The following is a 26931-nucleotide window of genomic DNA, read 5'->3' on the forward strand; positions in this document are numbered from 1 at the left end:
TCAGAGTCTTATGAATCACATCCTCAAACCATATCTCAGAAAATTTGTCCTTGTCTTCTTCGATGACATTCTCATCTATAGTGGCACTTGGGCGGCACATCTTCAGCATGTAGATCTATTCTTGCAACTACTCCGCAAGCACAAATTATTTGTCAAGATGTCTAAGTGTCCATTTGGCATGGAAGAAGTTGAGTATTTGGGCCACATTGTGGGGCGTGAAGGTGTCAAGGTGGACCCCAAAAAGATCCAGGCAATGCAAGAATGGCCTCAACCTAAGACTTTGAAGAGCTTGAGAGGATTTTTGGGTCTCACAGGCTATTATCGTAAATTTGTCCGTAACTATGGCCGCATAGTGAAGCCCCTCACTCAACTCCTAAAGAAAAAGTCCTTCTTCTGGACCGAGGAAGCACAACAGGCATTTACTGCTCTCAAAAACGCCATGTGTACCACTCTAGTCTTAGCACTACCTGACTTCACCAAATCCTTTGTCATTGAATGTGATGCTTCGGGTACAGGTATTGGGGCGGTCTTAATGCAGGAAGGGTGACCATTGGCCTTCACAAGCCAACAACTCAGTGGGAGGAATCTGGGCCAATCTACCTATGAGAAGGAGATGATGGCCATCTTACAAGCAGTCGAGACCTAGCGACCTTACTTATTGGGTCGACGTTTCCAAATCCGCACAGATCATCACAGTCTTAAATATGTTTTGGAGCAATGCCTATCCTCCCCACAACAAAATAAATGGTTAGCCAAAATGCTGGGATATGATTATAAGATCATTTACAAGAAAGGGAAAGACAACATTGTAGTAGATGCATTATCGCGCCAATTTGAGGAGGAAAGTACTCTGCTCGCAATTTCCCTTCCCATTCCAGACTGGATTGAAGAAGCTCGCAGAGAATGGTTTTCACACCCAGGGCTCTCCCAACTCATTTCTCAATTGCAGATAGATCCTAATTCCAGCAAGGGCTACTCATGGCAGAATGATATTCTTCGCTACAAGGACAGAGTCGTAATATCACCAACATCTACCCTCAAAAGTCTCAAAAGTCGCCTTTTGGCAGAATTGCACTCATCTCCCATTGCAGGACATTTGGGCTTTCAGAAGACATATGCTCGCACCAGAAGATCATTCTTTTGGACAGGCATGAAAAAGGACGTCCTTACTTTCGTAGCCGAATGTGATGTCTGTCAACGCCACAAAGGGAAACCGTCAACACACCAGGCACCTTACAACCATTGCCCATTCCGGCCTCAATTTGGATGGAGGTTTCGATGGATTTCATTACAGGTCTTCCAAAGTCAGGGAACAAGTCAGTCATCATGGTGGTTGTGGACCGACTGTCGAAGTATGCTCATTTCTGCGCCCTACCCCACCCATTTACACCAACCTTGGTTGCTCAAACTTTCATGGATCAGATCTTCAAATTACATGGCATGCCCACTTCTATAGTGTCCGACCGCGACCCGATCTTCACCAGCAATTTTTGGCAGGAACTCTTCAGAATACAAGGCACTCAACTCAAACTCAGTACTTCATATCATCCGCAAACAGATGGTCAAACCGAAGCCGTCAACAAATGTCTAGAAACCTACCTTAGGTGTTTCACCTCAGAAAAGCAACACCTTTGGGCACAGTGGTTACCTCTGGCTGAATGGTGGTATAACACCAACTATCATGCCACCACCAAAATGACTCCCTATGAAGCAGTCTATGGTCAACTTCCACCTTCCCCTACTTCTTATCTCAACGGATGCTCCAAAGTACAAGCAGTGGATCAACTCCTACAACACCGCGCAACCATGCTCGCCCATCTTCGCGAGAATCTTCATCAAGCTCAGAACCGCATGAAGCAACAGGCCGACCAACATCTCTCAGAGCGCCAATTTCAAGAAGGGGATCAGGTCTTTTTGAGGCTGCAACCATATAATCAAACATCACTCAAAGATAAGGGTTGTCAAAAGCTCTCTCCAAAATTCTACGGACCATACCAAGTACTTCAGCGCATTGGAGAAGTGGCTTACAAGTTGGCTTTGCCACCTACGGCAAAAATCCATCCAGTTTTCCATGTATTGTGCCTCAAGAAAGTGATTGGGAACAATTGTCGAGTTCAAACCAGTCTACCTGAATTAGACGAAGAAGGGTCAATCTGGCCTCAACCCGAATAGGTTCTAGACACACGAGACAAGCACCTGCACGGCCGCATGATTAAGGAGGTCCTCGTCAAATGGAAAGACACCTCTCCGGAAGATGCAACTTGGGAACCAACCACTATTCTTCAGCAGTTTCCGCAGCTTCAGCCTTGAGGACAAGGCTAGTCTTAAGGGGGAGGGCATGTTAGGGTCCCACCCTAACCCCCTTATTTATGTCATGGGATCACGTCCTAGTCAAGAATCAATAAAGCCCATATTAATATTTGTAAGTGGTTAACCCGCAATTAATGACGGGACCACAGTTAGTTACAAATGGGCGGTAGTATTAGATAGATGGTATTAATAAAACCCACGGTATTGGCCCGTGGTATTGCATGTATGAGTCATATATAAAGGATAGAGACTCCCTGCGAGGAGTATCGTGTCTTGTTTTTGTAATCGAGCTCTGCTCTATTGGAGGTTGCCCCCTCGAAGAGGCCTGTGAACATTTCTCTCTGAATAATAAAATCGTTGCTATTCTGTGTTTTGGGTATCTTTTCTTTGCATATTCTGTGTTCTGGGTATCTTTTCTTCGCATATTTTGTGTTTGGGTATTACTTTGCAGGTTAAGAGCATAACATAAATGGAACAACTGGGATAACAGGGATAATGGGAATACCAGGAGTAACTGGAACGGTGGGAACAACAGTAGTAGTAGTTGCGGTATTTGAAACAAATGGGGGGGTGGAAGGAGTGTTATGAGACGTGGATGATGGACAAGGGGAAGCAGGGGTGGACCGGAATAAAACCTTGACAGGAGTTGGAACAGAGCTAGGGTAAGTTGTTTCAAGACTCAAATCAGCAAAATCTTCCTGTCTTTCTTGCTTCCTGCAAATTTTCGGGATTATGTTAGGGTTTTCAAAAACAGTTGGAGGGTCTGGATCTAGGTTTGATCTTGTATATCGTGGATTCTTCTTGGGAGAAAGCTTCCGAATTCGTTCTTTTTTGGGTATTTTTATGGGAATATTTTTGTAATTAACAAGGGACAGATCAGATTTTGGAATGGTTGTGTATAGCTTAAAACTAGCATGAAGATTGACTGAAGCAGCTTTTATTTACTTCTGTCAATGTAAAACAAAAACAGTTTCAAAGGCTTCCTGGCTGACATTCAGGCTTCATCTGTAGTTTTAAGAAATATACAACAATTAGAAAATCGACCTTTTAACAGGGGATTTTTCCAACCTTCTTTGTGAAATTAACTGAGGACAGTCCCCAGTGGAGTCGCCATTATGTTATCACTCAGGTTGTCCCCAGGTTGGAGTAAGGGATACGGCCGAGGTAACCACAGACCAACTTTGGATTGCAGGTTCTAGCCCACATGCAATCAGAGAGGGCTCTCTCTTTCTGATTTAGCTTTGTTGAAAAGGGATCTTAGGCTAGGTATTGAGTTCGAAGGGTTTTTTTTTGTTTTGTTTTGTTTTGGTGGGAAAATTGATGTTTCAGGTAGAGAGGCAGAGCATAGTCTAAGGGTTTCAAACCATTGGGCGTGGAGTCGAGGAGGAGGACTGCTGGTGCATTTCCTTAGTCACAATAAGGGAAAATGGAGCAAGATAGCTGCGCATGAAATAATGTTTCAGGTCTAAAGGATGAGGTGAATGCTAAGGAAAGAGAGGTAGTTAAGAATCTCTCAATCATCTTAACAGAGGGAGGTAACAGAGCTCTACCTAGGGGCAGTAAAGAATCCTTAGATAATTGGCAAAGACAGGTGAATCGGGGTAAATATGATCCAGGGGGAATTCATATTTATAACCAATTCGTTCAGAGGAAAATATAAAGAAACAACAGAAATTGAGCATAGAGTGTATTTAAACAAATTCTAGGCTATTCTTTCTTTCTGCTATTTAGATAATGGTAAACAGTAAACAGAGGTAAGAAGCACTTATTGTATCAGGATGCAGCACAAGAATTCCATCTTCGGTCTCTAGAAAAGATTTACAACACATCAAATAGTCTGTTCTCAGAACTTTCAGCAATCTTTGATTACAGAAAAACTCAGGTATTCAGTGCGAGTCTCTAGTGAAAATTCTCAATTGACCAACCCTTGAAACAATGTAGAGAGCGGTATAAATAGGGAAAAACTCTCTACAATTTATTTATTACATCTTGACCTAATCAGGTCTAAAAAATTATTAATTTGACCTAATTCTATCAAAAATAAATGTGTGAAAATATCTCGGGCTGCGCTGAGGACTGTCGTATCAAATGAAGTGAATGTGCTTGTCCTCGGTGGCTTGGTGTAGTGTTTTCTAAAATAAATGAGCATGGGTTTCTGCTTCTTTGCTGTCCAGTGGCTTTGAATGCTTTAATTGTGATTTGAAGGCAGGGACGGGCTTACGCCTCTTGATTTGACTTTCTGGGAACTCATTAATGTTGCTCAGGTGCTTCGAGCCCCTAAAAAATCTTGGCTGATAATATTTGGCTCTTCTTCTCCATCTGATACTCTTTGGCAAAAACTAGGCTACTGTTTTGACGTGCTGTGTGTTAAATCAACATTTAATGGCCGTTGTTCGGCCCTTGGTTTCCTTCAAAAATGTCTTCTGCTCCTTTCTGAGTGCTTCGCAAAGAAAAATGGGTCATTCGGCGCCTTTCGGGCTTGCTGGGGGCTGCGTGATGAAAAGATTCTCCATTTTGGCCTAATTTATCCAGCGATGCGCGATTTGTGCTAAGCGCAAATTGCGCATCAAAAACTGCCTCAGAAACTGATTCCGGGGCTCCAGAGTGCGATTTTCGCCCTTCGCGCCAAAAACTGATGATGATGTCAGCATGACGGACCTCGTACGGCGGGTGATGTCAGTGATGACGTCAGCATGATGATGTCATCACGTATGGAGGTGACGTGGCAGTACGACAGGGGACACGGTGGTAGGACATGTGGCAGGGTGACTCGGCGGTATAGTGGCAGGAGGCCACGCAGGCAGATGAATTGTCATGGTGACTGGGCAGGAGGGTGATGCCAGCGGGTGATGTCAATGGGCAGGAGGCGGTTTCCGATTTTGGGGTGCACCGCCTTTGGACAGAGGTGGTTTCGGGGGAGGGGTCTCCACCACACCCGAGAGATTGATGCGTGGCAGGAGTACGACAGCGAAATCGTCGAACTCCCGGACGCTAAGTCTCGGGCAGTTGGCGTGCGTTAGGGACCTGCCCACCGTAGATCTATGGGGCGGGCGATCTAACGGTTGGCGGCGAATGTGAAATGACGGAGGTATAAGGGCAGGGATCCGGGGAATATTCCCATTTAAATAAAGCGCGGCGGGGTTTAAAACTTAGGTTTTGTGGGTTTGGGGGTTAATAAGTGGGCGGGATATGTTTTTGTGAATGAAACTTTGGTATAAGGGCGCCAAAGCGGGTTTTTAGAGGGTTTTAGGGCTAGGGGAGAGGTTGTTAGCATGACCAGGTGTCATCTAACTCCTGCTATGACTCGGATGGGTTAAAAACAACTCTAGATAAACTGTTCTTTCCCTGACTTAGAAGAGATATAGCTATATTGCCAGGGAGGGGATATTTATATAGGGGAGTTTTATATACATATTTTTAGTAGGGGAAGGGGAAAACTGATAGGGAGTTATATACTAGAGTTAGTAGTTAATATGGAGATGATAAGCAGGCACTAAGGTAGGGGACCTTAGGCTAATCCTCGAGGGAAAAGTGACTCATAAATGAGAAATAAAGAATCCTTGAGTGAAGCAGATCTTCACCAGGACAAATGACATGGAGAATGATGAAACTAAGAGGAATCAAGCAGATCTTGACCTCTTTGGGAAATTAGTAATTGACTTGGGGAATTAGAAGAAGGGGGAGTTAGTGATGTCCAGCTTGAGCTCCTCCAGATGAAAACTGCCTGATAACTGTGATCTGAAAAGATAAAACACTTTGTAACACAAAATTGATCATACATCATCATTCTGCAACCACACAGCTACTTACCCGGCCTACTCACCTAACATTTTTTCTTCTTTTGATTCGGGTGCACTTAGACTTGCAGACCCAGCTTTACAATTTTTCTTTTGAATGTTTCCTATCTAAATCTACACTTATTTCTGCCAGGGCCCAGATTAAGCAGTTGGGTCCCTTTGATTCTCTACCTATCTACAAATCTGCCAAGATTAAACTGTTTGGACAGATGCATTCTCTATATTCTAAAACAGGAAATTGAAACCTGGGGAGACCAAGATTAAACTATTTGGACCTCCCTTTAAAAAACTCTTCAAAACTGGAACAACTCATCAAAATTGGAATACAACAGTGGCATTTGGACTAGCGCAGTTCATGGCTTTCTTCTTTGGTCTCTTCTGGAAATATGGAACACTGTAGCTTGCAAAGTATGACATATTTGGCCTGTGAAAATGTCAATCATGAAAAATGAACACCTGTTGCAACAAGAGGCTAGCAGGACCTCTATATGGCTATAGCCTCGTTCATATGGTTTCCGTGAAGTAATAAATCTGTGAATAAAAGAAGTCATATATGTATATGTATATATATATATATATATATATATATATATATATATATATATATATATATATATATATATATATAGATATATGTTGAAACGCCTCATTTCCGGAATTGATCTTGGGCATCTATATTACAAACAAATAACAGTTCACGACTCGTGAACTTGAAAAAAGAAAAGAGGGACCTCTCTGATATTTTTTCAATAAGCATCATTTCTATTGTAATTCGACCCCTCTTCCTCTTGAACGTGTCCCATGAAGCATTGGTTAATTCGAGCGCAGAGGAAGCTAAAAAGAATGGAGAAGGGAAACCAGAAGGTCGAGCGAGTGTTGAGGAAGCCGAAGCTCAAGCGAGCGAGGAGGAAGCCAAAGAGAGAGCGAGCTAGCAGAAACGAATGGAAAAAGGCATGAGAATGTATAAAAACAAAAAAAACATAGAACAATGATGCTGTTGTTGTGTTGAATAACCTGAGTATGAGATAGTGGAAGTAGTAGAGGCAAAAGTGGCAGCAGAAGCAGCAGAAGTTGAATAGAGTGCAACAGCATACCAGTGTATACCAAAGTTGGGTTGGAGCCCAAGAGGTTGGAGCCTCAGAATTGAATAGGACTGAAGTCATTGGGGGTAGGTGCTTCTAAGTGAAGAACCACTGCAAAACAGAGTTGGTGCTCTGGAGGTTGGAGCCTCACTGAAGTCCAAGTTGGAGCTTGAAAACTATTCACAACCAGATTTATACTTGTATTTATTTCATTGCACTGTCTTGAGTTTTTAATAAAAGCATTTATTCCAATTGTTGATTTCTGTGTTCTGTGTATACATATACATATCTATATATGCTTTTGGAAATCACTAGAACAAAAAATAATAAATACTGATTCACCCCCCTCTCAGTATTTCCAATAGAATTTAAATGTTTTCTTCTGATATCTAAATTAACGAATTCTTAATTTCTTTTTAGTTTATATTGATTTCTTAAATATATAGGTTAAAGGATTCTTAATTTCCCTTTGATCTTGATTACCCCTTCATTCCTCATGCATTATCCAGGTTTGAGAACCCTTAATTGTTCTCTCACCCCGAGTGAAACCCTTTAACCCCTATCTCAAAGATTTGAAAAAACACTTTGTTATCTAGCCCTTGGAACATTCCCTTTAGTGAGTTAATCCAGTTTTGCTTCCTTATTGTTTGAATCCATAGCCCAATGGTCTAAGAGACATCATTCTATCCATCTGTCTAGATGATCCCACCACCCAATCTCAAATACAAATAAAAAACCCCTTAAACAATCATAACTAGCCTAAAAGCATCTTAACTAAAACAAAATTAACTTTTAAAGAGAGAGCCCTTTCTAAGCATCAAGAAGGCTAGGTCCTGATCTCCAAAAGCGGTTTGTGGTTACCTTTGGTTTTTCTTTCTTTTTAATTCAAAAGAATTATCAGAGTGATAACAACGTCGATCAACGTGAATTGATATAAAATAGTCGCGTCGTACCCCTTTGTGGCACTTGTTATCAGTTATGCAATCATGTCATTTACTATAAGTGAAGATCAGGGTTTCTCTTGAATCATAACTAGTGTGTCTTGCCCTCATAATTTCTACCTATTAGCCTATTTGTCTTTGTTCTCCCTGGCTAGAAAGCTTCATTAGCTTGTTTGGTTTGCTTGTTTGGTTTGATATTTCCTTACTTGATCTTTTGGGGCTTTGGATGGTTTGTGACCCTAGGGCATTTAGGTCATTGTCCATTCAACTATTACCATGCTCAGCAAGTCAAGTGGTTGGTTAACTTTTCCATGCATTTTGTGTTCTAGTTATTTTTATTGCTTTGGTTTCAATTGAAAAAGTTTGAAAAGTTTCATTTTCTCTTTTCTTGGTTGAATGTCTCTTTACGAGCATAGATTACAATTATTCGTATTGTTTATATTGAGTCTTTGCATGATTGATTTGGAAAAGAATTCTCTTTTTTGTTCTTTGCATATGTTTGATGTTCATTGTTTGAAATTTTTTCATTGAAGTGTTTATATGAGAGATCCATTTTTATAATTCCATTGAAAAATACATCATTATAGTTTTTTGAATCAATATGTTGCATTAAGTAGCATCATTGAAAGCTAGAATTACATCATCATTTTTCATTCGAAAGGAAATGAACTTCTTTTACCATTGAAAGGACTAGTTTGAAGTGCATTTGATAGGAAGATAGGAAGTGGAAAGATTTTTTTCATTATTTTGTTTAGAAAAAAAGTAGTGAAGAGTCATCTTGCTTTCAGTTGCTTGTTTTTTGCATTGTTTGTTTTCTCTACTCTCATTAGTGTAAACATTCATTGAATTGAAAGGGTTTTGTCTTATTTAGCTGCATATAGGAGATTTTCAAGTCGCATCGATAGGGCCTAAAAACTGAGACATAATGTCAAGATAAAATCTAAAATGTATTTAATTAACCTAAGGCGCATTTGAAACATAACACTCACATTTTAGAGGTCTAGGCTAGAGATGTGTTCGGACGTCTTAAAACCTAGCATCTACCATTCGCTTCGGCACTAGACAACGCTAGCATGGATTTGTGCTCCCCGTACCATCGCGTATATAAAGGGAGACCCCACTAGGTTTGAAATCCTTTATCCATAGGAAGTCGACTCTGCCGCATTATAAACGTGATACACCGAACACAACATTTGGGGAGATTGTCTGTCTGTACTTCTCAGTTTAGTGAGAGGTATTCTGCAGTTCATAGTTACCTGGTAATCCTTTTTCCTAGATTAACTTGAGTAGTCGTTTTGGTATTTTTGACTCTCTAAATTTAAAAGATCATAGAGCACTTTTCCTTTCGAGCTCATTTAAACCGAAAGTGATAGAGTCATCTTTCCCTTTTTCTTGACTCTTAAAACATGAAAAGGCACTAGTTTGTTTCATCATCTTAAATTTTTTTTGCCCATAATCACATCACACTCCTGATAGTCTTACTCTAGACCACATCGTGAGTATACCTTTAATACATTTTCAAGAAGCCCTGAAATTAATCTCTTTTCCTATTATTGTTTGAGACAAATTCATCGTGGTAGAACCATCAGGTTCATCTAGTTCCTCTTCCACTCCTCCATCTGAAAGATCATCTAAGGAGCCTCTTCTCGAACTCCCATAGTCACTAGAGGATCAAGGTGTTGAACTTGGAATTGTTTTGATTATTCAACCTTTGTCATCTCATCCTCCCCCGTCAGATACTGGGTCAGCTTACAAATCTGGCTTGCAATCTTCAGATAATCCCATCCAGAATCCTAAGAGTCTGCCGAACCCTAGAGGTTAGCAAGGACTAGTTGTTTTCCCTCTGAATCCTTTGTTCGATCATGTTGTGATATCACTGTAATATCCATACAGTCTGTACAATCAATTGGGTATTCCTTTGGAATTATCCCCTCGAACATCTTCGGTTGTCTGTCATCGTTTGTTTCCACCCATGGAATTAGAAGGTGATATTCCAGTCTCCTCTCTAGGTCACTCAGAGGTTTCAACTACACACACTCCTCACGTTTTTTATGAACAAGGATATCAATTCCCTCTTGAAGGTTTCCCTTACATGGGAAGTATTCCGACTAGTATTTATCTTAAGCATAGTGGGCATTCATTGCTGCATGGTTATACCTCTCTAGCTCAGTTGGTGTTTGGCACTCTTAGTGCTTCATCGTTGTATCACAACCCTATCAAGATGTCTGGTGCTATGCATACCTCAGGTCTATTTGTTCAGAACTCCATGTCTCATCCAAATGTGAATATTGCAGTCACTTCAGTACCGGTGCAACCGACCATTCCAAATTCGCTCGTTTTGGCATTTTAAGTTTTTCTTCTAGTTCAATCGATGGTTTCACATCAAGTGTTTGTAAGTTCTTTAACTCCTCCAGTAAGTGGACAAGATGTTCCACTGCGTAGGGGGAAAACCCAAGTATTTCCATGATATTTGGCACAAACAATGTGAGTGGCTCACAAAATTATATGGTTGGGATGAACCAACCCTCTTCTAGTGCTATTCTGAACCCTGTTGGTCCTTTTGGATCGAGTAATGTCCAATACAAGCAACTGAACCCTGCTGGTCTGTTCGGGTCAAGTAACATCCAGTACCAGTAGCCATATGTGGCTCAGGGTCCATTCCAGCCTCCTTATGTTCCATATGGTTCACAAGAAATGGTAAATTTGCCTTACATTCCTCAATTTGGACCTTATGTTCAGCTTGGCCCACCCACCGTGCCTGGTGGATATGGCTAGATCCAATTCGGGAAATTTAAAGGTATTGCTCTAGGAACTATCCAAGTACCTTTGCCACAACATGGGAAACCCTTTTTGCAGCAAGGGAAACCTTCACAGTAACAAGGGCCATCCTTGCATCGGTAAGGGAAGATAGTGTAGCAGCAAGGGCAATTGCAACAACCGTAGGGGAAACCCTTGCAATAATCGCAACAAACTTTGTAGCCACAGATGCAGTTTGTTAACGTAGTTTCCCAACCTTTGCCTTCGCAAGGTCAACCTCTGCAGCTGCAGGGATAACGTTTACAACAACAAGGCCAGTCTTTGCAACAACAAGTTCAGCCCATGTAGCAACAGCCCTTGTACTCATATCAATAGGGTCAACCTTTGCAAGGCCAAGGTCAAGTCCTGCAGCAGCAGGCTGAAAATCCTTATGTCCAGGGGAAATAGGTTTAGAATCCTTATGTCCAAAGGAAACAAGTGTAAAATCCTTATGTCGAAGGGCAATAGGTTCAAAACCCTTATGTCTAGGGGCAGCAGGTACAAAATTCGTATGTCCAAAGCCAACAGGCTCAATAGCATTTTAACCTGTATGTTGCTTATCAATAGCCTATGGCTGGATAAGATCAAGGCTACCCAGGTCAGAATCCTCCCTATGGGCAGGGTAACCTACAATGAGGGAAAAATCAAATGCCATATGGACAAAATCCTTCATTATGGGGACAAAATCCTTACCAACAAGGATGTGTTCTGCAGTTCGGGCCTGCTTAGAGAACCCAAATTCCTTTTAATACACAATTTCCTTTCTTGGCCACATTAGAGCTGCCAAATGTTTCTAGATTCACCAATGATCCCATTCTTCATTCGCCATACTGGCCTCCAGTCTCGTCCAAGATTCTGAGCGATTGTCTAAATTTTGAGGGAAAAGTGAAGGAGGATCCACAAGCCCACATGATGACATATCACCTCTGGTGCTCCTCTAATTCGTACGTTGATGATTCTATTCATCTTCGACTTTTTCAATGAACCCTCATAGGTGTTGTAGCCAAGTGGTACATCGAATTACCTCGAGGCACCTACAATGAATTTAAAACTCTTGCTATGGCTTTCCTCACACATTTTCTGCCGCCAGTTCGCTATGAAACTGGCACCCATCTGCTTACGTCCCTTAAGAAAGACACTACGACCCATATCTATGATCACATCCATGAATGGAGGAGTCGACATCGCCTGATCAAGTTTGGAATTGTTGATCAGTTGTTGACTGAGTGGTTTACCAAGTCATTCGTCAGCAAAATTTCTGAGGACATAGCTATGGGTGGCTGTGTCACTAAGGAGCAAGCCATTGCTCGTGCCCAATATTTAGACCTCGTCTACTCGCAATCTAGCATGTTATATGATATGTTACCCAATGCTCCAAGACCATCATCTAATCTGACAGCATCAAAGTCTCTGGATACCCCACCTATTGATGGAGTAATTGGTTCCGAGTCTTAGACCCCCGCAAAATATTCTTCCAAGCAGAAGGCGGTCTCAAACACTGGTTCCAATGATCCCTCCCAAAATTCACCAAGTCCTAGTAAAACCTCTGAGGTTCATGCTGTCTAGTCTACCGCAGTGGAAAAATCCTCTAAAGGTAAAAATAAAGGAAAAGACAAGTCCAAAGTCGATGCCCCAAAATAGGGCCCTCCTAAGTCATCTCTTGGTGATGCTTCTCAAAGGAAGCCCAAGTATCCATGCCTCATCTATGAGGAGGATCACTATACTAAAGATTGTCCTCAACGGTCTAAAGTTAGTTTTTTTCTTAAAGGGACCCCAGCTATCTTGAAAGAGCCATTTCCGTCGCAACAGACCCAAATGGTAGACTAGCCTCAGTCTTCCGCTTCCTTAGGCTCCCAAGTGTTTATGATGAATACACCTGTAAATGTGGCTACCAGATCGAAATATTATCAAACACCTACCCTGATAGCAGGGAAAGAGAAAGAAGTCACCCCTTCCTCCTTTATCCCATCTTCCTCTGGTCCTCTCCATATAGAGCGACCTAATCTTGATTCCACTATTCAAACACCCTCTTGGGGTGTTCTGAGAAAGTCCTCGTATAATTCGAATGCTCGAGCCGCTCAGCATTATAACATTGTTGAGGATTTGGCTCAAGCACCCTTAGCTATGTCTTCTCTCGAGGTACTTCAAATCTATCCTTCTCAGTGGAAAGAGTTACTATCGGCTATTGGAGGTGTTGATCCATCTGAATCCAATCTCATTTGTTTTGATCTAGAAAACCACGTTCCACACTTACCTCATCAGATTTCCTTTCTCATCCCGGTGATCATTAATGAGAAGACAATTCAAGGACCATCACTGATGAAGGTGCTTCCACCTGCATCATGTTTGTCTCTTGTTGGAAGGAAATTGGTTCTCCTACCTTGAACCAATCACCTAACACTTTGGAAGCCTTCGATGGGCGTGATTCTAGACCATTCAGTGTCCTTTTGAATCTTGCCATTACCTTGGAAGGGAAGACAGTACATGTTGAAGTAGAATTGTGGATGCAAATCTTAATTATAATCTTAAACTCAGACGGAGTTGGACCCATGTATGCATGTTGTGGCCTCTTCTCTATTCCACGTGCTCTATTTTCCACATCAAGGGAAAATTGTCACGGTCCACCAATTTTATTTCTTCGCTTCTTCTTCCTTGGATGGGAATTTGCCATACGTGAAGCATGTCGGCGCTCCTTATGAGAGTGTGGGGGCTGGAATTTTTAAAGATCCTGCCTTGATGGGTATTTTTCCTCTCCCACCTCCACATGTTGCCTTAGTCATCATGATCTCGATTAAGTCTGATCCTTGGGTCATTCCCTCTCCTAATCTTATTGATACATGGGGTGATGTCATGTCGTTGAGCCCTTCCGAGATCAATTATGTGGAAATTATTTCATCTTCATCTTCAGTACCTACTGATCATACTATTTCAAGTGCGTCTCTTGACACGTATTCTCAATCCTCATGGCTTGGTTCTTCAGATTCCCCTGATCCCTTAATCAAGACTTTTACCTCTGATGAGAGTATCATCAAAATAATGTCTCTAGAGGAAGTACCATGGAATCATACTCATCATTGTTCCTCGTTATTGCCTGGCACGACGGTCCTGTCTACCTTTCTTGAGAAGTTCTCTTCTCGTTTCCCGACCCAACCACTTCAAACTCCTATCATGACTTGCGAATTTTGGTCAGAAGGGGCTATCGGTATTACCCCAACACTACCTATTGACATCTCACTTTACCTTGATGTTGTCAAAATCTTTCACCCGGGGACACCTTTTTCTCATCATGAGTTTGGGTTTGCCTCATTTCATCAAGTTTCTACTGTTGACCCATTATCAAAATGGGGTTTTCATCCTATGACTCGTAACCCTCACTCGCTCGGGGGGCATGGGGGCACAACCTTTTATGAGTTCTACTCTATTATTTGGCCGAGTCGATGCTTACTCATCATGTCAATGATAAAACTCCGATTTTCATCTCTGTTGATTGATTACCTGAGTCAGGAAATGGACTCCCTCAAGAAGTACTATGCCTAAGTCATCTCGCATGGCTACTTTTGTACAAAAGTGTGTTATTCATTTTTGTGCAAGTTTGGTTTGGTGTGTTTTCAAGTAGCTTTCCTGCTTATTATGTCTTCACCTACTTTGCATATGTCTATTACTCCTTACATCAGTTTCACTGATGGTGGCTGCCATAGTACCCAGAATCTATCTTCTGCGGCATGGGCTATCTACACACCTAATGGTGAGTTGATTGATATTCAAGTTATTTTTTTGGGTCAAACAAATAATAACATTGCTAAGTATAGCGCAGTTATCGAACTCTTGTCAGAAGCCATTTCTCTTGACATTCGGGAAATGGTTGTTAACCTTGATTCATAGCTTATTATTCTTCAGCTCAATGGGCAATATTCCGACAGAAACCCTCACATATTGAGAATGTATTTGTGTATTCGTCTATTGGAAAGAAATTTTGATTACATCACATATCGTCATATTCCTTGGCATATGAATACATTAGAAAATGCATTAGCTAATTATATGTTAGAGAGACATTTACACAACATGTGAAAAAAAAACATTGTATCATAAAAAACAGGGAATATAGCACACACACACACACACACATATATATATGTATATGTCGATAATGTTTGAGTGTCATATATCAAAACCCAAAAAATAATATATGTGTTCAGTACATCTGTGGTTCGCAGGCCTCAAAACTGTAAATGCTAAACTATGGACTACTTAGCATGGTGCTCATGATAGCATGTCACTTCTCGTACTACTCGATTCAGTAAATGACAGATCTAATCTGACACCCCCATTGTGTGCCACTGATACTAGCGTGGGATGTCACCCACCTGGGAATACTTTGGGATACCTCTGGTCAATCCCTTAAGGTTTCGTGCAATCTCCTCCTCGTTATTGACTCCTTCCTGATAAGGAGTGATCTCAAACTACTGGAAAGAGGTCTAGCGATTGGGGACATCCTAGCTGGTTACTCTGGTCCTACATCTACAATTACAAAATTGAAATGTCACGAACACATATATTTAAAAAACAATAAAAATCAAAAACTTAAAATTGTTTTTCTTACCTCCATCATCAAAATCTTCTCCCTCTGGGAGCAACATGTCAAGATCACTACGGAAGTCAGTACCACTGTATGGCCAATCCTTTACCATGATCAGCTGATGCCTCAGCCAAGGAAATAAGGTGGGCTTGTATGACATATGATGGCCTCCGCCAGTTCTAGACATCAGTTCACTCCATCAGAGCATCCGTGGGTCTTGTGGCAATGGGGGATTCACCTCTTCCAGCTGATAATGAAATAGTGATATCTGCTCCAGAAAGAAGGTCACCAACATAGAACCATATCCAAACTGTTTCAGGTTCCCTGCCTTGGCTTTGGATAACTGATGCTTCATTTTTTCCTTCATGGCTTCCACCCAATTGAACGCAGTGGGTGCTGTGCAGTCTATAGCATACTAAAATTTAGATTTGTTGGACTCATGCAATACTTGAGCCCCAACAAATTTGTTTATGGTCAAGAGCAGCACTTTCAACACAAGGTCGTTAATACTCATGATATCAAATTTGCCACTTTTTTATTTTAGTGCTTCATGGCAATATTTTGCCAACAACATGTTCACACTTTTCCAATGGGCCTATACCCATACAGATTGACTGGTTCCCCTATTCGGGACAGTCAAGTGATGAAGTATATATCTCAAGTCTTTATCTCCAGCTCTTGGTCCTGGATCACAAAGACTTCCCATCCAACGTCCCAAAGACTAATCAAGTACTACAACAACTCAGGCTGAGCCCGAAGGCTGGGTGTAAGGAAAAATTTGAGCAACCCATAGTTTGTCAGAGAATCCAAATAGTTTTGGTTTGCCAATGCCGATGCATCAATTGCCTCATGCTCACATTCTTTCTAATCAACCATTTTTTCATTTTAATTTTCCTACAAACACCATGAAATCAAGTCAACATCAATCATTTACTGAGAAATTGTGGATTTAAAGCAAGGAAATCGGGAAAAAAATTGAATTTTTTCTCTTCTTTGCATCAGTGCGGCTGTTTTGAAAATAGTAGCACCGACAATGCAAGTGACTATGCTAAGAAACCCTCGATCGACGCGATCCTGAGACTAGATCTCACACTGACCGAGGGCGATTTTGTTTTTCCAAAACCTCCTAAAAAAATCCAAAAAATTGGCTAGAAACAGGAAAAACAGGCATGAAATGAAGCTAAGGGTCTCATCTCTTACCTGCAATTGATGGTGCATTGATCAGCCTCTTGGATCTGCTACAATCTGCTCCTGAAAATCTAGGGCACAAATCGGTAAAAAATTCTCCACACAAGGTAAAAAGGTAAATGGTAAAAAATAAATTACTTTTCCCATTTTTATTCACTTTTTCATTACATTTTAGGGTTTTGTAAGCATTTTTTCCTATTTTTACCTTATAAATTGGATAATGTGTTCACTTCTTGTGCAACAATAGGTAATGGATTACTGCGGATGGTGTTGGGTCATGTTTAAGCTCTTTTATCGACTCGTAAAAACTCAAATGAAAAGATCACCGAGTATTTTTCCCTTTTTGACTCATTAAAGAGAATAAAAATGGGGGGTCTACTTTCAGCTCTTTTTCGACCCTTAAAACACGAAAATATTGTCGATCTCTTATCCTTTTGAACTCATTAAAGGTTGCAAAATGTCATTTACCCAGTATATGTTTACCCCTTTTTTGGGTTGGGATAAACTATTTATGAAAAAGGTACTCCTTCACTGACATGGTCAAGCAATTCTCTCAAGTATTATTTTCTACGTTTTCAAGTGTGAGAGACACAAATGAACAAAAATAGACCTTTTGGAGTTTTCTTTTTCATGTCTTTTTCAAACTCTCTAAACATGAAAAATTACCAAGTTACACCTTTGTCAGACTCATTAAAATTAAACGACATCGGATTCGTCACAGTGATGGACATGAGCTTCTACTTCCTAGGGCTCATTAATATTACTAGGTTAGATTCATATGAAGGATGGACTTACAGTGCAAGCACATGCTATCCCTTCAAGCTTGTGATAACAAATAATTGTAAATTCCATCAGTTGTGTTGGAAGCTCACTCTTGAACATGACACTTTCTTCTTTGTGTCGGGTTGGGATATCCACACTTCATCGTTGACTTTCCTGGGTTGGTCCGTTCATTTTTTCCTTTCCATTTGATCTCTAACATGTCATCATGACCTTCGATCCTATGGATCCAAAAGCTACCAAACTCGAGAGTCATGTCGTCGATATGTTCAAGAGTTATCCTTCTGTAGTGACACTCATTCCTGATTCTCTATATCATCCAAAATCATTACGTCCCTTTGTCTTGCGTCGATGATGTGGGATACGTCATGGCCCTCCTTCGACAAGGTCACTTCTTGTTGACTTCAACTCATTATCTGGGAAGTTGGCCGAGAGACTCCTTTCCAATACCTTAGAGCTTGTATTCCCTAATAGCAAGCTCTTTGCACTCGACGACAAGTTCACATCATTGGATTTCAATCGGGTGATTTCACAGGTGTTCAACTTCAGTTCCTTATTCACATTCCATGGATTGTGCTACTGGTAAATTGAGTGCCGTCATCATTATTGGTGGTTTCTCTTGAGCTTGTTAACGGTTCACATCATTGACTGGTAATCAAGTGAATTTATAGCATGTTCGACTTCAACACATCTATTCATATGTTAGAATTTGTACTTTGATCGGGTCATGTTGGAGTGCAAGACCCTGGGCTCATATTACTAAAGTTTGGGTTGCAAGGTGATGTGACATGTTCATGCCGATATACATGTCTCTTTAATATGGATGGTTGCGACCATACCATGAGTTTTCATATGTGATCCTTCTCATTATTGGATGGCTGCGACCATACCTTGGTTTCGATATGATCCTCTTTGCTGGATCGCTGCACCCATACCTTGGATCCATTTACATGATCTTTCTTTGGATGGATGCATCCATACCGCAATTCATGTATCATTTATTAGATTTTTTAGTGATGTATATGTATTTATGCTTTCTTTCAGGTTTTCCAATGACAATCTTCGGTTCCATGCATCTACTTGTAAAGAATTTCACCCCTCACTCTAGTTCAGCCTTCATGCTCTAGGGGGCATTTGTTATCACAACATTTTGTCATTGTCCCTTTACTCCCCATTCCTTGATCCTGGAGGACCTCTAAATTGAACTCTATATGTTTTCCCATCATGAAGAGCATGCCTTTACATCCCTATTCATGAGTAGAACATTCCCATCTTGCATCATTTCCCAAGAATTTTCCTTCAATCCCAGTTTTGAAGATCGACGCTAGTGATCAGTTCCTTCCCTGCATCGATTTGCAGAGTTTGAAACCAGAACTAGCACCATATGGTGCAAGTGAGCCCTTCCTCACTCGTGTTGATCCTCTTTTGGCAAGTTCTTAAAAATGGAGTTGAAGCTTCCAGCTCTAGAATCTTTGTGGAATGTAAGTATGGTAAATGGTTGGGCTAAATAGGGTCGAGGAAATCTGTTTGGGCTCCTTACCCCTATCAATATGGAAAAAACCAAAGAGATAAGCCCTCTCCCATCATAAGAGGAACCATCTCCCCTCCATCAAAACTATATAAACTCCTCCTTTTCCAAGCTGAACTAGTCTTTTTTGGAGCTTGAATAACTAGCAAGATTTCTATAGCCTTTTGCCTTCTAGTTTCAGTGTGTAAAGGGAGAATAGTGTGTTTGGTTTGGTTTGGAACTAAAGGGAAGAAGCCTTAAACTTCCATTGTTGAGGCTAACCATGAGATGCTAGAAGTGGTGTTGGAAATTGGATACGTTGGAGGAGACCTGCAACGTCAAGGCTTTGGTTGTATCTCTTTCTGAGCTTTATATCAATACAACTAATGATTTTCTTCCTACATTAAGTGTCATATTACATTTGATGGCTTAAGATTCCTTGAATTTTTAAGCAAATTGAATTCGATTCTATGCTATTACATTTGCTATTGTCTCTTGTGCATTTGTTTCAGGTATTTGAAGGAGAAGAACTCAAAGGAAGTTGGAGCAAAGGAGTAAGGTCGTCATCAAATAGATTAGTGGTCTAAGAGGTAGGCCCTCTTAATTATAGTTTAAGGAAGTTTTCATTAGGTTGTTCTATTTGTGGGTATACCTGCTCTAGGGCTAGAGGGATCACCTCTGTCTGCAAAGGAGATTTACTTACTCCATAAAACCCCTTTCAGATTGGTTTATGGGAAGGAAGCTGTGATGCCCATGGAATATATTATGCCAATTTTGCGCATTGTAGCACTGACTAATATGGCTAATCACGAGACCATGGAGGAGTGCCTCACGCAACTAATGGAATTGGAAGAGGATCAGTTTTTAACAAGATTTCACCAACATGTGCGAATGGAGAGTGAAAATGCATGACACGATTGACATATAAAGCAACGCACCTTCCAGGTTAATGATTTGGTCTTATTATATGACAAAAAGTTTACACAATTTCCTGGAAAGTTTCAAATGCATTGGATTGTACCCTATGTAGTTAAGGAAATTACAGATGGAGGCGTAGTTCAGCTCGTGAAGCTGAATAGGGAATTGTTTATGGGAAGAGTCAACGATAGTCGATTGAAGTTGTACAAAGGGGATCCCGACACTGCACAATGACTATATGATGGTGGGATAGTCTTAGTACTCTAGGAAGCTACACCCAACTGGGGCCTTGTGTGCCCAATCAAAGGAAGCGAACACCCAACTGTCATAGATCAAGGATCTAGGTGTCAATCGCACGACACTCCCTATCCAAACCCTACATGAATTACACCAAGGTGTATCCGATGAACTGAGGGTAAGTAAGCAGCGCGTGTTGATGGTGATCAATAAAGTCAAAACCAACACCTAGAAAATATTTGCAGAAAAAGAATAGGCACTGAAGGAAAAGGAAGAACTTGCTACGCACAAGCAACAGTTGTAAGTAGCAATTACATAGTCCTGTAATTTTTTGTCTAAACTGAATATTTCCGTAGAAGCAGTATCAACAGCGAAGATACAGAAGTTGGTTGCAGCGGGTAGGGAGTCAAAGGATGAAATCATTCGAGTCTGATTTGAACAACAATTGCATGTTTCAGAGCTGCAATCAAAGCTATAGCCAACCACTCCACCAGAGGTCCGGGAGTAGCATGGAGCAACGATCAAGGAAGGAATGGCCACATTAGACACAACAGTTAAAGACTGCACCAAATTATTTGAATAGGCCATGGATCATTGGACATCTCTACAGGAGGACCCCACTTTATAGAAGATCGACATAGACCTTAGGGAAAAACAACAACAATTTAATGAGATAAGGTTGACTGTGCGCACTTTGGTGCCAGTACAACGGTTCACGGGGCTATAGGAAGGAAATAAGTTGCAAACAAAAATTGAAGAGATGCACTAGAAAGAGGCCATCCTAAGGGCTAGAACACAACCTTGAATGGAGGAAGCCAACTAGCTCACTTTTTCAGTTCAGAATAAGTTAAAGGGCATCCAGCAGGTACAAAGGAAAATGGGCCTCACGGTGGAAGGAACTACTATAGAGAAGCTCATCGAGAAAGTACAACATGCAACTATACAGTGCACGAATGATTTGCAGGTTCTAAAGATGGAGTTCTGCAAACTCTAGGACAAGATTGTAGCGCTAGCTGAGTGACTCAAGGATGAGTCACCAAATTGTGTTGGGGGCTTGTTGGGAAGGGGTCCAGACTCCATGGGGTAAATTTTGGTAAATTTTGTAATTTATTTTTGTAAAGATGTAAAGTCTCCACGAAATATGGAAGAAAAGTGTGAAGATAGTCAGAGTAAAAGGGGCTTTAGTCCCTTAGGTGGGTAAGTGATAGGAAGGTTTTGAGACTTTCCCATGGTCCGCGGACCATGGTATTTTAAGAAAAAGCTATAAATAGAAGAGTCATAGCGAGTTAAAGGGGGCATCGAATTGAAGAATATTTTGTAAGGGCATGTAGGCTATGGCAGGAAAGGTCTGTTTCCTGTACTTAGGTGAAGGGAAAGGTTCTTGCGGATGAGTGCGTGAGGACCTTGGTAAGTCTTTAGGCTAAGTGCATGGGCCCCTGCAGCTATGTGTGTAGGGAAAAGGAGTATGTACTTGAATGATTATACCTAATAAATATAGTTTTGAGACATTTCCTGTGTATCTGTGTATTATTTCTTAGTTTTGCGAGTTTCTGTATTTTCGCTCTGTGTTGAAATTTATATGAATTAATGCTTATATGGTGCATGAAAGTATTAGACCATTACTATTATGCATGTTATGAATGATTAAAGGCCTTCATGAAGATATATATACCGTTTAAAGAGAATTTACTGTAAATTATTTGTTTTAGAAGGGTTAGGGTTTGCGAAGATAGAAATAAGCCCTAGAAACCACCAAAACCTATCACATAGGCCTCTGGATGTAAAAACCTGGTTATGTTATCCCCCAATACTGTTTCAGGTGAGGCTGCAGCCTGCACTTCATGGGTTGTTTCCGAAAGGGCCAACAAGTTAGGGTTTTGTTGGTTGGCACAAATAACATTGAACTCGGATCAGACCCCATCAAGCCATCACTTATGTTGGTCCTCAGGTACTATGTAGATATTATTATAGCTAAAAAATCATCCATTAAGGAAAGTATCTCATGACCAATTATCAAATTTACTATTGTGTCTATATTTGGCAATGGTAAGTCATCATTCAGATATGACTTATTTAAATGTCTAAAGTAAATGTAGATTTTGATGCCCCTACTGTGATTTTCCATAGGTGCCAAGTATGATATCCACTTAGGATAATTAATAGGGAAAAGAATCCAACATCTAATAGTTTTTGTAGCTCCACTTTTATCAATAATGAATGCCATATTAGGGTGCGTTTTAAAAATATTTGGTTTAACCAATTTTGCATTTGGAAATACGATCAAATGATGAGCCACTAGAGAAGAGTCCAATCTAGGAATATTAGCATAGGACCATGCAAAGTTGATACTCTGTTTATGGAAACAATACATGAAATTATCATTTTCTTTGAGAGACAATTATGCTACTAGTAAGATGATATTTGCAATATCTTGTGTCCCAATATCAGTAGTCTTAGAAGGTTCCACTAAGGCTGTTTATCTTTCTTGATTTCTTATCATAATGTGGAAGTAATATCCTTCCTCCTTGGGCACCTCATAGAGGGTTTCACCCTCAGATTCATTCTTTACTTTAACTATTTTTGGACCAATAATGCCACAATGTGGTTTTAACTAGGGGATCTCTTGATAATTTTTATATTTTCATTTTTGCAACTAGAGGATTTGACTGTGTCTCCAAAGTATGCTCCAACATTTTTTTCCATAACAAAGCTTTCTATATGATCTCCTAGGGTCATGTTGTTTTTTAATCCCATGAACTTATAAATAGCTTCATCATTTTTATATAAATATAAATCTGGTAGCCCTTGTTGGTTCTAATCAATTAAGTCAAAATAAACTAGCATGATGTCATTATTTAATGTCATGAATATGTATGACACTCTGGTTATAGTGCAAATGGAGGTATCAAGGAATAATGTAGTAATGTGTAATGAAACTTCCTTAATGGTAGCCTCTTTAGTTTTTTGAAAAATACTGGGGGGGGGGGGGGGGGGGGGGTGAATCAGTATTTTTAAATCAATAACTTTTTACATTTCATATTCAGATTTCTATACGTGACTTAAATTGAAAGGAACCTACGTGTGCACGCGACTGTTCTTAGGCCAATTCTCGTATATGCAGTGAGCTTATGATTTAGTTAATCCATCATATGTTTGTCTTTATCTAGTGCATCAGTACTTTATTAAACATTAGATAGATAATAACCATTTGATGTAATAACAAAATAAACCATCACACATAACAAACACACATGAACACCAATATTTAAGGTAGAAACCCAATGCGGGATAAAACCACTTGCTGGTGTTGTCTCTGTCTTATTTTTAATATAAAGAAAAAATTGTTTACAATCTTGTACTGACGCAGACTCATACCAGTATGCAGGAACCCACTTGTAGAAGGCTACAAACTTCTCTCGTTCTCCAGCTTCTACTGGAAGGGAGCTACAACCCCCTAGCTCTTGTACTGGCTAATATTTTTACCAATACATAGGCGTTGGCCTACATAAGGCTACAACCTTCATTCGTTCTCCAGCTGCTACTGAAAGGGAGATATAACCCCCTAGCTCTTTTACTGGCCGATATGTTTACTACTATGTAGGCACCGACCTACAAAAGGCTACAACCTTCACTCATTCTCCAGTTGCTAATGGAAGGAGCTACAACCCCCTAGCTATTGTACTAGCTGATATGTTTACCAGTACGTAGGCACTAACCTACAAAAGGCTACCATCTTCACTCTTTCTCCAAGGACCATGTTTCATAAATTTTCAAACTGGATACTCCTAGTACACATCAACACGATATGTAGGCCAGGTTTCATCAAATTTTCATACTAGACCCATCAGTAACATTGAAGCTCAAAATCAATCACCAAAAGTGTAATACAACCATCAACCACTACTGCATCAACAAATCACTAAAACCAAATCATCAATCACTGAAACTGAATCATCAATCACTAAAACTCAATCATCAATCTCTGACATAAATGAAACCCAATCATCTTATTTCTGAATCAACCAATCATCAAACAATCACTGAAACCTCTGACACAATTGAATCACCCAATCATCAATTTCTGATACAAATGAATCAACCATTCACTCAAAACCCAATCAACCAACACTTAATCAAAATTAAACCAATCAATTGGAACAATCAAATCACTATAACTAGTACATAGAACTGAACCAGAATGCTACATCAACAACCAGAACCAACTGCAACTTAAAAAATCATATGTCAGAATGTATACGCTACTTCAATGAGGACAGCCTGCATGTATGCACTACTTTCTGTAACCCAACATCCATATACCTCTAAAGATATTGAATCATAAAACTTCTGAAGCAAAAGTTGTACTACCCAAATAAATTATGAAGATCTACTGTCATATTATAGATTTCTAAACAGATAGTAGTAATGATCACCCTTCTTACTCAATCTTTCACTCAACTAGACTCGCTCTCCTTATATAATTAGCTTTAATTCAAATCTAATGAAGGCATCATTGACAAACAACAATAAAATAGTAGCACTGATAAGATAGATCAATCATTTCCGAACAACAAGCCCTTCCTCTACATACGCTACTTGGAAGTGTCGAACCTGCATGTATACGTGCATTCACTAAGGCTAACCTGCAGATAGTTCTACAAATAATGACTTATGACTTCGTAGCTTTTCAAGACTTCAGATATAACCAGGTCATAAAATTTAAAGGATAAAACATGTGTTACTACTCTGATCTATCCTATCCATTATCATACCATACATGATAAGTCGTTTTAGGTCTCATGATCCTGATCCATCATTAGTGCATAATTATTTCAGATCTAGTAGATCTCATCCATCATCAAACACTCAGTTTCATACTTAGTTCATATCAAGCAAAGCATCATGTTGATGGTATTGGACCCGCCAACATGTCAAGGGGATCTCCCTGGTAATATGTCCCAATTAGACCTCAGATCGTTTGGTGTAGGAGTCCTAGCAGTGGGTCATAAGGTAATGCCTTGATCGCGGTGTCGCACAGAGGCAAGTAAGATAAATCTATCAGTAGCAAGGGTGTGACTCACACAGAGAGTCAAGGAATGTGTATGAGAGGTTCCAACACTTTGAAGGGAGAGGAAGGTGAAGGTGAGTTCCAAGTTGAAAGGGATCAGTCCCAACTCGGCTAGGAACACACCACACAAAGGACATGCACAACTTCCGATGGAGTAGTCCACTCGAATGCGACAGTCACAACATACAAGGTAAGATAACATGAACAACACTCACAGATCAGTCTAAGACGAGTGTGGTGGTTGATATAGCAAGGTTCATGAGAAAGGTTTCTCTGATGTTCAGCAGAGTAGTCGACACAGATTGTGACAACATTAACAACATATGAAACACATTAACAACAAGATTCATATAATTGCATACAAATCAGTTCATATACAAGTACGTAAGTTAAACAACATATATCATTAAGGCAACCGAAACAGTCCAACTACAATAACAACATATGCATGAAAATGTGCTCGCTCTTATTATTAAAGAAGTGTAAGTCACAATCATACAATACACCATGTAAATTTGCTAGCCCCAATAGTGGAACGTTATAGCCACATTCGCCTGCTCCTCCAAAGAGATGTACTAGCTCCATGCAGTGGAGAAGCTAAGGCGCGATACAATACTTTCCAAGCCTTATTCAAGATGGTCTTAGTAGAAGATTGGCTGACAAAAAGCCTATACAATGAATTATGAGGGACTATTTATAGCAAAGAGTGGGGTGACCCTTGACATTCCCCTTTGTGATAGCTCAACTACCCTCATAAATCTTCACCTACTCTATGAATATTACATTCAACCATTAACACTTGACTTACACTTGACATGACTCAACATTACAATTCACATGTACTCATGTGAGACAACATGGCTTGAGCAAGCTTTGCAAGACATCACTAACACTCGGTCCACTATGATGAGACCAACTCCTTGACATGCTTGTGATGGTGAATTTGGTGAGCTGATTCCAAGCTTGTTCATCTGTGATGGTGTGCATGTACCTCATGGTGCATCTTGCTGAAGTGAACTCTTGCCTTCATTGCAACCAGTGCATTGGTTCAGCCCCTTCATCCAACTTGTCTGCTAACATGCACATGGTCTTCTTAGGTACAGTTTAACCAAAAACACACTGATGCATAGTGTCTGTGCTGATCTTCAAGTGTGTGTTAGTGTTCATGCGCATCAACATGTCGAAGTGCATGTTCAGCCCTAGTTGGACTTGCTTCTTGTCTTCGACATGGTGAGTGTGTTGAATGGGTTGGATTACATGCGTGCACTCAAAAACATGCATGTTGTTGGATCCTTTGCATGCAATCAATGACACTTCTCACCATGTTTGCTTTGTGTCAGTTGCTGAGATGTATCCTTAACTTGTACTAGTGAAGTTTCATCCATGAGTACATGTTGCACCCACTGTTGTTCCTATTCCTGCTGTAACTCATTGGACTATCTGTGCAGCTTCATGTTCTTCCTAAGTTGCTACTTCAGCACATGCACCTTCTTCTTTGTTCCATCTTCTGCCTTTCCGCGATCTTCATGTCGCATCGTCACTTCATAGCCTGAGTCTCCAAAGTTGCTTTCATTATCAGTGGATCTGCTTGATATTGCAACTTTTCTTCACCTCTATGTTGTCAACAACCTTCCTCTTGCATTCGCTGTGTTCACTTCATTTGCTATGTTTGCTGCATTCGGTATGCTACCTTTAGCTATTTTCCATGATGTTGCTCGCTTTGATGCT

General features: G+C 40.4%; 1 protein-coding gene across 1 annotated transcript in view; it reads right to left on the reverse strand.

Annotated features, from left to right (window-relative positions):
* LOC149142061 (uncharacterized) overlaps positions 1-11254 on the reverse strand; it is a 154437-nt gene extending 143183 nt beyond the window's left edge. Inside the window, exon 1 of the mRNA XM_089451390.1 lies at positions 11131-11254. Within this exon, the coding sequence (XP_089307516.1) occupies positions 11131-11254 (124 nt within the window). The remainder of the gene's footprint in view (positions 1-11130) is intronic.
* Positions 11255-26931: the final 15677 nt, after the last annotated feature.

This window comes from Pinus tabuliformis, chromosome X (assembly GCF_031772625.1).
Source record: "Pinus tabuliformis cultivar Carrire ecotype Pingquan chromosome X, CPIR1, whole genome shotgun sequence".
Classification (NCBI taxonomy): domain Eukaryota; kingdom Viridiplantae; phylum Streptophyta; class Pinopsida; order Pinales; family Pinaceae; genus Pinus; species Pinus tabuliformis.